Source organism: Salmo salar, chromosome 16, assembly GCF_965601325.2.
Source record: "Salmo salar chromosome 16, fSalSal1, whole genome shotgun sequence".
Lineage (NCBI taxonomy): Eukaryota > Metazoa > Chordata > Actinopteri > Salmoniformes > Salmonidae > Salmo > Salmo salar.
Genome location: NC_138306.1, coordinates 77,274,018 through 77,289,199, shown reverse-complemented (window position 1 = coordinate 77,289,199; position 15,182 = coordinate 77,274,018). Strand labels below are relative to the sequence as shown.

The 15,182-nt window shown below is 40.9% G+C and overlaps 1 protein-coding gene across 14 annotated transcripts in view; it reads left to right on the top strand.

Annotated features, from left to right (window-relative positions):
• Positions 1-12,361, top strand: part of LOC106574709 (poly(rC)-binding protein 3) — a 37,148-nt gene extending 24,787 nt beyond the window's left edge. For 2 of the 14 annotated variants that reach the window (XM_082962965.1, XM_045697880.2), the window contains 12 exons: positions 3,434-3,608; positions 3,891-3,914; positions 4,068-4,109; positions 4,229-4,345; positions 4,501-4,632; positions 4,846-4,974; positions 5,922-6,065; positions 7,476-7,517; positions 8,172-8,250; positions 8,767-8,822; positions 9,040-9,209; positions 9,398-12,361. In XM_082962965.1, the coding sequence (XP_082819091.1) occupies positions 3,528-3,608; positions 3,891-3,914; positions 4,068-4,109; positions 4,229-4,345; positions 4,501-4,632; positions 4,846-4,974; positions 5,922-6,065; positions 7,476-7,517; positions 8,172-8,250; positions 8,767-8,822; positions 9,040-9,209; positions 9,398-9,452 (1,071 nt within the window). In that variant the 5' untranslated portion in view covers positions 3,434-3,527 and the 3' untranslated portion in view covers positions 9,453-12,361. Of the gene's footprint in view, positions 1-3,433; positions 3,609-3,890; positions 3,915-4,067; positions 4,110-4,228; positions 4,346-4,500; positions 4,633-4,845; positions 4,975-5,921; positions 6,066-7,475; positions 7,518-8,171; positions 8,251-8,766; positions 8,823-9,039; positions 9,210-9,397 lie in introns of those variants that run through there. The other 12 variants (XM_045697892.2, XM_045697891.2, XM_045697881.2 and 9 more) reach the window with 12 other exon arrangements.
• The last annotated feature ends 2,821 nt before the right edge of the window (positions 12,362-15,182 follow it).

The following is a 15,182-nucleotide window of genomic DNA, read 5'->3' as shown; positions in this document are numbered from 1 at the left end:
TCCACTATCTCTCTCTCTATCTCTCCCTCTCTACCTCTTTCTATCTCTATCTCTATCTCTCTCTCTCTTTCTACCTCTCTCTCTCTACCACTTTCTCTCTTTCTCTTTCACTCTACCTCTTTCTCTCTCTCTCTCTCTCTCTCTCTACCTCTTTCTATCTCTATCTCTCTCTCTATCTCGCTCTCTCTCTCTCTCCCTCTCTCTATCCCTCTTTCGCTTGCTCTCTCTCTCTCTCTACCTCTTTCTATCTCTATCCCTCTCTCTCTCTCTCTCTCTCTATCTCTATCCCTCTCTCTCTCTCTCTCTCTCTCTCTCTCTCTCTCTCTATCTCTCCCTCTACCTCTTTCTCTCTCTATCCCTCTCTCTCTCTCTCTCTCTCTCTCTCTCTCTCTCTCTCTCTCTCTCTATCTCTCTCTCCCTCTATCTCTTTCTCTCTCTATCACTCTCTCTCTCTCTCTCTCTCTACCTCTTTCTATCTCTATCTCTATCCCCCTCTCTCTCTCTCTCTCTCTCTCTCCCTCTACCTCTTTCTCTCTCTCTCTCTCTCTCTCTCTCTCTCTACCTCTTTCTATCTCTATCTCTATCCCTCTCTCTCTCTCTCTCTCTCTCTCTACCTCTTTCTATCTCTATCTCTATCCCTCTCTCTCTCTCTCTCTCTCTCTCTCTCTCTCTCTCTCTCTCTCTCTCTCTACCTCTTTCTATCTCTATCCCCTCCTCTCTCTCTCTCTCTCTCTCTCTCTCTCTCTCTCTCTACCTCTTTCTCTCTCTATCCCTCTCTCTCTCTACCTCATTCTCTCTCTCTCTCCCCCTTTTCTTTATTTCCAACTAGTTGATGTGATAACTCTGTTAACAAAGGGGATTGAGCATGGTCAACACATACATTGTCCAGAGCTCTGAAAATATACTTAAAAACACTATTGGTCGAATGCAGACAATTGGTTTTGATAACGTAGTGTTTGGTCGGACGCATTTATTAACCTTCACTCTGTTGCCTCACTCTTGAAAACAGTGGTATAGTGTCCTAAATAGCATACCCTTCTAATATATTCTAATACATAACTGATTGCGCTCAGATTCAAATGTTAAGCGTATGGGATTAAATTAAATATCATTCAAACCAAGGGACATAATAGGCACATTTGGAGATAAAACAGGATTTTGCATTTTAAATGTCATTTTTTTATGCTGCCGCTGTCTCAAATAGAGTTCCGTCTGAGAATGGTGCCTAATATTTAGCTGTTGAAATAAAAAGCAAGTTGACTGGAAGGCATGGATGGGGCATGGATGAATCATGAGTCTGTGACCTAATTCTATTGTGCTGCAGTGGATGAGGGAGAAGGTGGTGGATGGTAGAAGAGCTATTCAAACACACCACCAGGCACACAAGAGAAAATACATTCTCATTTCAGCCACACATGATGGCTTTCAGGAGGTGTGGACCCGATTGGAGTCTATATGATTTGTTTTCTGCATGCCGCCTTTTGAAGAATGCTTCAAATACCCATCCGAATTCGAAGGCATTTCCATCACCATGTATGCCTTCACGAAGACCAGAAGTGGTAGCTACATATACACCAGTATTGTTATTACAATACCACAGAGAGTGGTTGCATCCTCTCATCTAGTTCCATCACCAAAATACCCCAAATAACCCCGGTAACCCCTGGCTCCAGCAGTCCATTGTGCTACGGTCCCGCCAGCCTACCACACCCCACGTGCATCCCCACCCCCCAACCCCCTTCCTGCACTTGGTTTTACTGGGTTTATTTCTGTCCCTGCCCAGGCCCTGTGGCAGACCTGCACCACTGGCCTGGCTCTTAAACCCGGATTAAGGCTTTTTATGTAATCTGACCTCTGGGAGATTGGAGAGAGACAGCTGGTTGCAGAAGCCTTTCCTCCCTTATCTCAGAGACCTCCCATGGCCTCCCACTCTCTCCGTTTGGCCTATCATACAACCTCTGGTTCTCGCTCTTTCTTTCATCCTACAACGGGTTGGTCAAAACAAGCATTGTGATTGGTTGAGATGTGTTCTAAGCCATACACAAAAAAACAGTTTAGCAGGGGTAAGCCTATGACGTAAAAATGGGCATCTTGTTTTCTGTTCTATCTGAGAAATCGGAGAAATCTACGCATCTAGTGTCTCATCAGCCCAGCCAGCCAATTCATTAACTTGGTTTCCACTGTAAAAAGCATCTTGATCTTTTTTCCCCATGTTTCTAACCTAACTTTTGGGTTTTATTATAACAGGGGTTTGTCCAAACATCGCTGTCTGTCTCTCGACATTTGCAACATTGTTTCAATATTGAAATTCGATCTCCACTGTCCTATTAAGAATTAACGTGTCAGGACGAGAAGGACATCTTTTCTCAGCCAGTCGAAATCAAACATCATTTTCATGGATATATACAAAGAAATTGAATTCAGCAACATTGCTGTTATTCTACTTGCACGGTTTGACGTGACTGTGTGAGCCGTAGTTGGCTAGCAAGCAAGGGTCCAGTGTGGCTCAGTTGGTAGAGCATGGTGTTTGCAATGCCAGTGTTGTGGGTACGATTCCCACGGGGGACCAGTACGGAAAAAAAATAAAAAAAAATAAAAATAAATGTATGAAATGTATGCATTCACTACTGTAAGTCGCTCTGGACAAGAGCGTCTGCTAAATGACTAAAATTGTAAATAAGAACGTTGCCAGCCATCATGGCAATGGAACATTTAGAATGAACAACTTCCCATTCTATATCCATAGAACTGGAAATCTTTTCTCAGCCAGTTGAAATCATGAATCAGTATCCTTTGTTTGGATAGGAATAAAAAAAGGTCAAACAACATGAAATGGAGCTACAACTAACCAACCAACCAACACTGTTATGGCCTTCCTAGTCTCTTATGACAGCCTTAGCTCATTTAGTTCTGGGTTCAGGGATTATGGCCTTCCCTGTCCCTATACTTTTGTGATGTACAGGTGTAGGATCTTAATTTGATCACCCTTTTGTTGCTCAGAATTTTCCTGCACCGCAGGAAATGCAGGTGAGTTTCGTAATTTACATGAATTCACTGAAAACCCACACTAACACACAGTTATATTAACAGTATTGCACTTTTCATGTAGGCTACTTTTGGCCAGCTAATAGCCTAACCACTGATCAAGCAACATTATGGAGTAAACATTCAAATCCTGTTGCTGCAGGATTCTTTTGCTGCGACAATATAGGTCAAATTAAGATCCCAGAGTTAAAGATTGTCCTCCAGAGTTAAAGCACTGTCCTCCACTCAGTCTATAAAACTCTTCCTGTCTGAACAGAACTCGAATGGTATCCATGAGCAGGTTCATTCAAAGATGATATCCATCAATGTTATCCAGTGGTAGTTTGGTATCTCTGTTTCCAGTGGGCCTAATATTGAGTGGTCGTGTCTCATCCTTCTTGTCTTGCAGGTGACTGGTTGGCTGGCTGTTCCATCACACTCTCATTGGCCCTGGGACTCATCTTTTACGTGACCACACCCCTTCCTTCACATCCAATCCCAACATGGAACCACCCAAGGTGCAGCAGCCAGGCGAAGGAGGCCTCAACGTCACCCTCACCATCAGGCTTCTGATGCACGGCAAGGTACAGTACACACCGGCTGGGTTCCAATACTCTCAGATAGTTTCCTTTATTTTGGTTCCAATACTCTCATATGGCTTACTTTCCTTATCTCCTTATCTCCTTTCCTTCACGACCACCGTTGGCTGAATGGGCTGGATAGGTTACTGTCTATCAAGTGTTTTTAGATCTGTGGTTGTGAGGGAGACGAGGAGAGGTCGCTTCTCAAGGTTTTTGGGATAGTTTCTGTCATGTATTGAATTGGACGTTGATGCTAACTGTTGTTGAACCTCCGTTCCTTTGCAGGAGGTTGGAAGCATCATTGGAAAGGTAACTATCATGTTCATAGACACATCACAATCATATGAATATTACAAAACAGTTTTAAAATGAGGACATTTTTTTAATGTGACGTCACTCCGATGTTTTAACTGTCGTCTGTCTGTTGTCTGTTTCTTGTCTGTCTGTTGTCTGTCTTTTCAGAAAGGAGAGACAGTGAAGAAGATGCGTGAAGAGGTAAGTGCAGTATGTATCCGATAATGCACCTTACCCAGTTTAAGAATGCATATTAAATGGATAGTATTCTATTTAGTACTTCATGACCTACTTTATTTATCTAACCGTGTCTACTGTTTGATCCACAGAGCGGTGCACGCATCAACATCTCTGAGGGAAACTGCCCAGAGAGGATAGTTACCATCACCGGACCCACAGATGCCATCTTCAAGGCCTTCGCCATGATCGCATACAAGTTTGAAGAGGTATCTAGCATACATATTCCCCTCAATCCCCTCTTGGTCGTGCTTCATTTTACAACGGCTGTTTTACAATTCTGTGGCTGTTTTACAATTCTGTTACACCAGGTATTTTAATACAATACTATTATGCTAATATGATCTTTATGGTTTCTTCCCAGGATATAATCAACTCTATGAGCAACAGTCCAGCCACCAGCAAGCCCCCTGTCACTCTGCGTCTGGTGGTCCCAGCCAGCCAATGTGGCTCCCTCATAGGGAAAGGAGGCTCCAAGATCAAAGAAATGAGAGAGGTAAAGAAGGACATAATTAGTGATAATGATTGATTGAATTTAATTGACAATTTATTAGTTAGTTAGTGATTAATTGGCAAGAAAATGCATATACAGCCTTTACATTCTTATTAGTAGTTTGTTTAGGAATCGTTCCTATCCGGCTTGAGGGCCAGCTATTATTCATTGCACCTTACACAGTACACATGCTCAATAACAGTCTTCCCACTTCAGTCCACAGGTGCTCAGGTACAGGTCGCAGGGGACATGCTGCCCAACTCCACTGAACGAGCAGTCACCATCTCAGGAGCCCCGGAAGCCATTATCCAGTGTGTCAAGCAGATCTGTGTTGTCATGCTAGAGGTAGAGTATGGAGGGATGAAGGAGGAGGGTCTGATGCAGTCCTTCCGGGAATACACAGGAAAAATACATTCACACAGACCTTAGGAGTCAGCTAGAACGTAAAACGTGGATGTACAATTGTTTTTACCGTCTCAAACATCTAAGGAAGGAATTAGGATCTTGGTCGGTATAGACCATGGGACAAAATGATTATAACAATGTTGTAGATGATGGCTTCCCAGGTTGCAATGATATAGCTGACCTATGAGGTAAAATCATGTGATTTCAGTTGTCAGTGTGCTCTTATACACAACACCTATTTCATGTCACTGCATGCATCCACAGTAAAGAACAATAGTGTGATGTAGTGAGCGTCACAGACTGTCTTCTCCCAAGGCACTGTTCCTCAGTCTACAAAACCTCTTCCTGTCTTCTCTTCTTTCTTTCTTTCTTTCTTTCTTTCTTTCTTTCTTTCTTTCTTTCTTTCTTTCTTTCTTTCTTTCTTTCTTTCTTTCTTTCTTTCTTTCTTTCTTTCTTTCTTCTTTCTTTCTTTCTTTCTTTCTTTCTTTCTCTCCCTCTCTCTCTCTCTTTCTCTCTCTCTTTGTCCTCTCTCTCTCTCTCTCTCTCTCTCTCTCTCTGTCTCTCTCTCTGTCTCTCTCCCGCGCTCTCTCTCTCTGCCTCTCTGTCTCTCTCTCTCTATCTCTGTCTCTCTCTGTCTCTCTGTCTCTCTCTCTCTCTCTCGCTCTCTCTGTCTCTCTGTCTCTCTCTCTGTGTCTCTCTGTATCTCTGTCTCTCTCTGTTTCTCTCTCTGTCTCTCTTTCTCTCACGCTCTCTCTGTCTCTCTCTCGCTCTCTCTGTCTCTCTCTGTCTCTGTCTTTCTCTCTCTCTATCTCTCTCTGTACTGTATCCCTCATCCCACTGCTCTAACACTCTCTCTACTCCTCTTCCCCTCTCCTCCCTCTCCTCAGTCCCCACCGAAAGGTGCCACTATCCCCTACCGCCCCAAGCCTGCCTCCACCCCCGTCATTTTTTCAGGTGGCCAGGTAAGAGCCGACCCGCTGGGGGCCTCCACTGCCAACCTCAGCCTCTTACTGCAGCACCAGCCACTGCCTGTTAGTGTCACTTCCAGGTTTTATCACTCACCTCCTCACCACTGCCACTGCCTCTGCTAGCATGATATCATCACCACCACCATCACCACTACCACCATCAGAACTGGGCTAGCTGCCATTTCAGCGCCAGTTGACTCAGGACTTGATCCTAAACATGATCCAAAAATATGTTGGATGTTGGATGGAGTTGCTGTGCTGGCTGGAGTTGAAATGGAATTCAGCCCAATGCTGACCCCATTATCACGCTGTGAACCCCGATGAGCACACATCAATTAGGTCCAATCACATTCCCCTGACAGTGGGTCCTCGACTCCTTCCTCCAATCACATCTCTCCCCAGCCCTCACCGTAGCCACTCCCTGAACCTGATTGATGTGAGGGGTGAAGAACTAGAGAGGGAGTCGAGAGGACAATGGAGGAGCTTGCAATATGATTAAAGAGAGCAGTTATTATTGTAAATAAAATAGTAAAATTAGTTCTATGCCTACCACATTCTTTTTCTAAAAAATAAATAAACTGCCCTACTACCCAAGGAAATGATCAGTAACATGTTTAGTACGTCAGTAAAGTATTCATGTGCAAGCTCCCATTGTTTATCCAACTCCCTTCAACAGATATTATATCACATTTCGTTAGGAATAATGGCCTGTAATATGACATTATGACATTATCTCAAGTTTCACAAATGGTGACTTGCAAAAATGGAGCCACATAAGTGGTCAGAGACTGAAGTAGACAGTTGTGTTCAGTATTCACCTCAGTACAAGGGATATGATATCTGAACTGTTTTTCATGGTTGCTCATAGATCTTTTTTTGCTAGCATTGTATGTTTAATTTTGACATGAATTGATTGATTGCCATACGAGATAATACTAAGACAGGGTTGGGGTCTATTCCATTTAAATTCTAGTCACTTCAGGAAGTACACTGAAATTCTAATTCCAATTCTCTTAAATGCTTTTCAATGAGGGAAATGTGGAATTGGAATTTGGTTTACCTTCTGCATTGACTGGAATTGAAATGGAATTGGCCCAACCCTGCTAAGAGAATACTGAAAGAGTTATCAAGTGACTAGAATCAGTGAATATGACTCTGATAGATGTGGGGTCACTGATGTAGACCACTACTGCCCCTAGTGGAGGTATAGTGGAAGTACACAGACTTTCCCAAACTCGGTCCCCAGGACCCCAAGGGGTGCACGCTTTGGTTTTTGCATTAGCACAACACAGCTGATTCAAATAATCAACTAATCATCCAGCTTTGATCAATTGAATCAGCTGTGTAGTGTTAGGGCAAAAACAAAATGTTCACCCCTTGGGGTCCGAGGACCGAGTTTGGGAAACGCTGATTTAGCCACTTCCATCAGCAGATTCTAATAGCATTGTATGTTTCTCCCTCCTCTCCTTCCAGGCTTACACCATTCAGGGACAATACGCCATCCCTCACCCTGACGTGAGTTCTAATTCCATGAGGCAGTCTTCTCTCTACACTCTACTCTCTCTGTGTCCAATCCTATTAATATTAACCCATAATATTAATACTACCAATTCTGAAAAGTAATTTCTGTCTCTTTCAAATCTGAAATTACTCACAACCTCTGTCCTCCGTTTGGAGCCAAACTTCATAGGACATTAGTCTGTAGGAAAGCTAGCAGAGGGACACAGAAAGAAAACAGTTATTTCCTTATCCATCACCCAGAATAATAAGGATACCGGTTGCTCAAGTGAGGAACGTGAAAGCTAAGTGCAGTATTTCTTCAGAGAGGAGGAGGTCAATTTCAAGGAATACCTCAAAGTAGTCAAAAGGACATGGTATGTTTGATAACGCCACATTGGGTCAAAGTGTTTCAGACACAGACATCCATGAACTAAATTTCACATGGCACCATCCAAACACATAGAGGCATCCTTTCTTCACCGACTCGGGCCAAGTCCTCTATGAGTTTCCTTTTCTTCTTTCTCTCTCTCTCTCCTCCTATCTGTGTCACTGCTTCTCCTGAATCCTGTCTTTCTTCTTGTACTTTTCTTGGTGACAGACCTGACCTGTGTGTGTGTGTGTGTTTTAACGATGCCCTCATAGCTCTGCTGTCCCTCCTACCCCCCTCAGCAGTTGACCAAGCTCCACCAGTTGGCTATGCAGCAAACCCCCTTTAATCCCCTTGGACAGACCACCCCTGCCTTCCCCGGTACGTACCCACCTACACGAGAACCACCCTCCACCAAATCTCCTTCTCTTTTTTTACCTGTAGAGACACACACACACACTTCCTCCTCTTTCTCTCTCTCTTCCTCTATCTGTCTTTCTCTGTCCATTCTCTTCCTGTCGTTCTTTGTGCTGCGCTTCCGGTGACATGGCCACCTGGTGGTTGCTCTTGTTGACGTTGACGTTTTATTTGTAGTTTTTCAAATATTTGGTTTATTTTTTGAATCTGCTTTTGTAGCGCCTTTAAGATGTTGGTCCTTCCGAGTTAGTTTTATCTGGGTCGGCGGGCAAATCTCCTCTGGTTTGAGAACGAACCCCCTTTTCAACAGAGAAGGAGAAGCCACAGGCTGCTCTCTCAAGACCTCTGCAGCAGCATCTCCAATCAGGGTTCCGACTATAGGTCTCCAAAGATAACTGTCGCTCACAGCGTACGTCACCCTCCCGTGCAAAACTCTATTTTATGCCGTGTCCCCTCTCTGTCTCTCTCTCTCCCATACAGCAGGTCTGGATGCCAGTAACCAGGCCAGTACTCATGAACTCACCATTCCCAATGATGTGAGTACGGGGACCATGGAGCTTTGATTTCACCAATAGTCAGTCAATATTTCAACAAAAAGTTTTCAAATGCTTGCATGTACCACCATGGATATATTTGTAAAAATAGAACAACTGAAAAAAGGGGTCAGGGTGTCATGGTGCGTATGACTTTGTATGCATTCCATTCAGACTTTGCTATTCCCCTGTTTTAAGTCCCTCCGCCTCTTCTTCCCAGCTAATAGGCTGCATAATCGGGCGCCAGGGAACCAAAATCAACGAGATCCGACAGATGTCTGGGGCGCAGATCAAAATTGCTAACGCCATGGAAGGGTCATCGGAGCGCCAGATCACCATCACAGGAACCCCCGCCAACATCAGCCTGGCCCAGTACCTCATCAACGCAAGGTCAGAGTCCTGGCAGACACACACACACACACACACACACACACACACACACACACATTACAATTGACAAAGGGGCCTGTTGTCCCGGGGATCCTCTGTTTGTCTGTTTGTTGTTATTACATTATCTTCAGGTAAAGAATTTGACAGAAACAATAATGTGCTCCCTTTCCCATCATACCCTGTGGCAGGTTCAGAGACGTGGCGGCCATGTGGAATGACCCATCCTCCATGACGACATCCTAAGGACCCAGCCCGGCCGGCCTCCACTCCCTCTGCTCCGCTCCCTCCATCTCCTGACCACTGAAGACATGATGTTCCTACCTAACTCCTGATGATGATGCCCTCTTGACTAATGAATCTGGCTCTGATAACAACTCCCTTGACCCTCCAGCTTACCACCACGATCGCTCTCTAATAAGAGAGCTGTTGCTTTCGGAGAAACTGGAAAAATAAGTAATGTCTTTGTTTTGTTGATTTTAGACCTTTAGACAAGTGTTGAAGCATGTTGAACGTTCATTAGGATCAAATTGTGTTATTCTGAATTATCTCTCTCTATCGCTCTCTGCTAGTGTTACAAAATAGGATTTCAATATCAGTTTTAAAAAAAATGTTTTAAAAAAAATGTAAAAGTGTAAAAACATTGTAAAAAAAATGCTACTGTTCCATTTTCTAGGTGCTGGGTGATGCTATCGGCACAGTATGGTGGGATGTAGCCCAACGATTACTTTATGATGCTCTTTTCAGAAGAGGTATTTTTAGGTCAATTTAATCGTTCTATTTTTACCCCTATTCGGATCCTTAAAATGATCTACTTACTAATCCGATCTCTACCCATAACATTTTGCTGCATCACATGACCTCTTTGAGCCAATGGTATCACTCCTAGAGCCCTCCTTTCTATGTTCATTTCTTGTATTTTACATTATGACTTATACTGCATGTGTTCAGTAATGTATTGTATGTATTTGAGTATTCCAGTTCGGTGTAAGTGTTCCTATGGTGTTGCTATGTTAGTGCTGATGGGAGGAGCTATTAGAGGATGGGCTCATTGTAATGGCTGGAATGGAATTAATGGTTAATCAAATGTGTGGTTTCCATATCTTTGATGTGTTTGATACCGTTCCATTTCTTCCATTCCAGCCATTACAATGAGCCCGTCCTCCTATAGCTCCTCCCACCAGCCTCCAATGCTCCAAACCTTTTCCGCAATTATTTTCATGAGTTTTTTTTTGCCATTCACGTCTAGTCCTACTACTACCCCAAATGAATAACTCTCCCTCACATCCTCCAGGAACCCTATTTATAGTATTTAAGAAGCATGAAAGGAAATTACTCAAGAAAAGAATCATCAGTGGCTAAAAAACTGTATCCTAACTGACTGAACACTAAAATGATTGTTTACTCGATTTCTTAACCAAGACTACTGTGGGTGACCACATAGTCAGCTATGCTACGCTCATGCAATAGACAATTCAACTCTTCATTATACTGTGGACTGCCTCTAGTGTGTGAGGAATTAGTTGGACTTAAGACTATTGCTGTGTCCAAATTCTCTTAGTTGGCTTCCTTTCGTCGTCTCCTTCACTCCCATGTCCACGACAGATAAAAGAGGCTTCAATGTACTACTCTTGAAGGAAAGGAGACCAGGAGAGGAAGCTGTTTGATATTATTGGGACGTGGCCATAGGTGTTTGGATGGAGCCAAATGTTTATGGGCCATGGAATGTTCTGGGGTTCATGGGGGAACCCGTGGGGCCTGGGCGGACGTGTTTACTCCCATGCCGCCACATTCGCGATTGTTCATCCATCATGTTATTTTTATTATAATATTGTTTATTTAATGCTTTAGGTTTTGAATGTCATTATGCTTTTACGATGATGTCAACAGATTAGATGACAAAGTCATGTTGCTCGTTTTAAGTGATGATTTAAGAAACAAAAATTGCAATTCTATTTATTGTTTGTTGATGCGTTATAATGTATTTTTTGGTTGATCATGATATTTAAGCTCGTTTTTTTTGTTTTTGTGTACTGTATTGAATTTCAGGGTAGGTTTCGGCTATATTTGCTTGGATTAAACATGTAAAATTCCCTTCATAACAATTCTCAAGCTTATTCAAAGTATAGGCAGTTGTGACATGTCATGTTTGCAAGCTTGGGCTGAGGTCATATTCAGCACTGATGCATATGAACAGCCGTTGAATGCTATCCTCTCAACACAGGTCATTAATTTACTGTCCAACTGGTTTCAAGTACAGTAAAAACCATCCTGGATTTTCATTCTGTAAGATTGGTTTGTTTCATTTAACTCCTTGTTTTGGTTTCAATATGCTGAGCCTGACTTTGGGTCTAATTTCAACCGCTTTCATCATATAAACGTGATATGTCAATGGACCAAATGCTGTACTGATGTACTGAACGATGCATAGTTGATTATTATTCTGCAATAATTCTTACATTTTGATGTTAAACTTAAGTAGTAGTGCTAGCCTTGACATTATGGGTTTGTGTTATTCGTTTAATTAAAAAAATCTGTCATAGCTTGTAATTCAATGGAATGTTTGTCATTTAAACAAGTTAAAATGTCTGTTTTTTTTTGGCAAGCTCGCTTTTTAGAACTGTTCAGCTTCTCATCATCGATTGCATTCAGACTAGGCAGGAATATTGAATTGTTGAAATAGTGATGCCAATGTGATTTCAATAACTTCAATATCCATATGTTGTTACAGTGTATTGAAACTGTATTTACACTGGCGTATATGACTGAGTATACACACCTACTGAAACAGACTCAAATGCAACTGATGCAATAATAAGGGAATGATGTGCAATTATTATTTGTATTTTTTCTTGTGCATATAATACAAGGAAAGTTTGTCATGTATTTACAACTCATTGTTGCTTCTTGATTTCCTTCCTTTCTGGGCGGCGGCAGCAACAAAAATTGAAAAAATAAATGCAATATTTTTTTCAGTTTTTGCTCCTGTATATTTTGCTTATTTAGGAAAATGTAACGGAGCTTGGTATATATTTTCAGTTGGATTATTTGCAATGAGCAAATCTATCTTAGGTTGAAGTAATTTCATTATTTAGGTTACTTTTGAAATTGTTTGTAAGTATGAAAATGAATAAAGTTTTTTTTCTTCTTGTGAACCATGGTTTGTCTTGTATCATTTTGATCTTCAATGATATCAAAAGGGGCTTGGTTTTTCTGTGTTGCCCATTAAAATATTACTGCCAGTGGCAAAAATGTTGCTGTCAGTGGCATACATGCCATCTTGTATGTCTTCTTGAGTGTCTCATCTCATGTTGAATATCTCATCTTGATAGTATCATCCTAAATGTCTCATATTGATGGTATCATCCTGAATGTCTTATCTTGAATGTCACATCTTGAATGTCTCATGATGTGAATGTGGCTGAATGCTTGATGGTGATCGATGGCCTGAATGTCTCATATTGATGGTATCATCCTGAATGTCTCATCATGAATGTCTCATATTGATGGTATCACCCTGAATGTCTCAACTTGATGGTTTCATCTTGAATGTGTCATATTGATGGTATCATCCTGAATGTCTCATCTCGATTGTCTCATCTTGATGGTATCACCCTGAATGTCTCATCTTGATGGTATCATCTTGAATGTCTTATATTGATGGTATCATCCTGAATGTCTCATCTCGATTGTCTCATCCTGAATGTCTAATCTTGATGGTATCATCCTGAATGTCTCATTTTGATGGTATCATCCTGAATGTCTCATATTGATGGTATCATCCTGAGTGTCTCAACTTGATGGTATCATCTTGAATGTCTCATATTGATGGTATCATCCTGAATGTCTCATCATGAATGTCTCATATTGATGGTATCACCCTGAATGTCTCAACTTGATGGTATCATCTTGAATGTCTCATATTGATGGTATCATCCTGAATGTCTCATCATGAATGTCTCATATTGATGGTATCACCCTGAATGTCTCAACTTGATGGTTTCATCTTGAATGTGTCATATTGATGGTATCATCCTGAATGTCTCATCTCGATTGTCTCATCATATTGATGGTATCATCCTGAATGTCTCATCATGAATGTCTCATATTGATGGTATCACCCTGAATGTCTCAACTTGATGGTATCATCTTGAATGTCTCATATTGATGGTATCATCCTGAATGTCTCATCATGAATGTCTCATATTGATGGTATCACCCTGAATGTCTCAACTTGATGGTTTCATCTTGAATGTGTCATATTGATGGTATCATCCTGAATGTCTCATCTCGATTGTCTCATCTTGATGGTATCACCCTGAATGTCTCATCTTGATGGTATCATCTTGAATGTCTTATATTGATGGTATCATCCTGAATGTCTCATCTCGATTGTCTCATCCTGAATGTCTAATCTTGATGGTATCATCCTGAATGTCTCATTTTGATGGTATCATCCTGAATGTCTCATATTGATGGTATCATCCTGAGTGTCTCAACTTGATGGTATCATCTTGAATGTCTCATATTGATGGTATCATCCTGAATGTCTCATCGTGATGGTATCATCCTGAATGTCTCATCTCGATTGTCTCATCTTGATGGTATCACCCTGAATGTCTCATCTTGATGGTATCATCCTGAATGTCTCATCTTGATGGTATCATCCTGAATGTCTAATCTTGATGGTATCATCCTGAATGTCTCATCTTGATGGTAACATCTTGAATGTCTCACCTTGAATGTCTCATTTTGAATGTCTCATTGAATGTCTCATCCTGATGGTATCATCTTGAATGTCTCTTCTTGAATATCTCATCTTGATGGTATCATCCTGAATGTCTTATCTTGAATGTCTCATTGAATGTCTCATCCTGATGGTATCATCTTGAATGTCTCATCTTGATGGTATCATCTTGAATGTCTCAAGTTGAATAATCTCATCTTGAATGTCTCATCTTGAATGTTTCATCTTGTATGTCTAGGAGATACCACTAGAGGGCCTAGCGATGCAGGAGAAGAAGACAGTATCTATCAAATTCATTTCTTTTGATTTTTTGAAACTTTGATTTAGAAAGGGGGGTAACCATTGAGACCAGGGTCTCATTCTCAAGGGAGCCCTGTGAACATGAACACAATACAATACAGCATAAAGCAAAATAACATCAACACAATACAATACAGCATAAAGCAAAATAACAACATAAACACAATACAATACAGCATAAAGCAAAATAACAACATCAACACAATACAACATATAGCAGAATAACAACATCAACACAATACAATACAGCATAAAGCAAAATAACAACATCAACACAATACAACATAAAGCAAAATAACAACATCAACACAATACAATACAGCATAAAGCAAAATAACAACATCAAGACAATACAACATATAGCAGAATAACAACATCAACACAATACAATACAACATATAGCAAAATAACAACATCAACACAATACAATACAACATATAGCAGAATAACAACATCAACACAATACAATACAACATATAGCAAAATAACAACATCAACACAATACAACATATAGCAGAATAACAACATCAACACAATACAATACAACATATAGCAAAATAACAACATCAACACAATACAACATATAGCAGAATAACAACATCAACACAATACAATACAGCATAAAGCAAAATAACAACATCAACATCAACACAATACAACATATAGCAAAATAACAACATCAACACAATACAATACAACATATAGCAAAATAACAACATCAACACAATACAATACAACATATAGCAAAATAACAACATCAACACAATACAACACAACATATAGCAAAATAACAACATCAACACAATACAATACAGCATAAAGCAAAATAACAACATCAACACAATACAATACAACATATAGCAAAATAACAACATCAACACAATATAATACAACATAAAGCAAAATAACAACATCAACACAATACAATA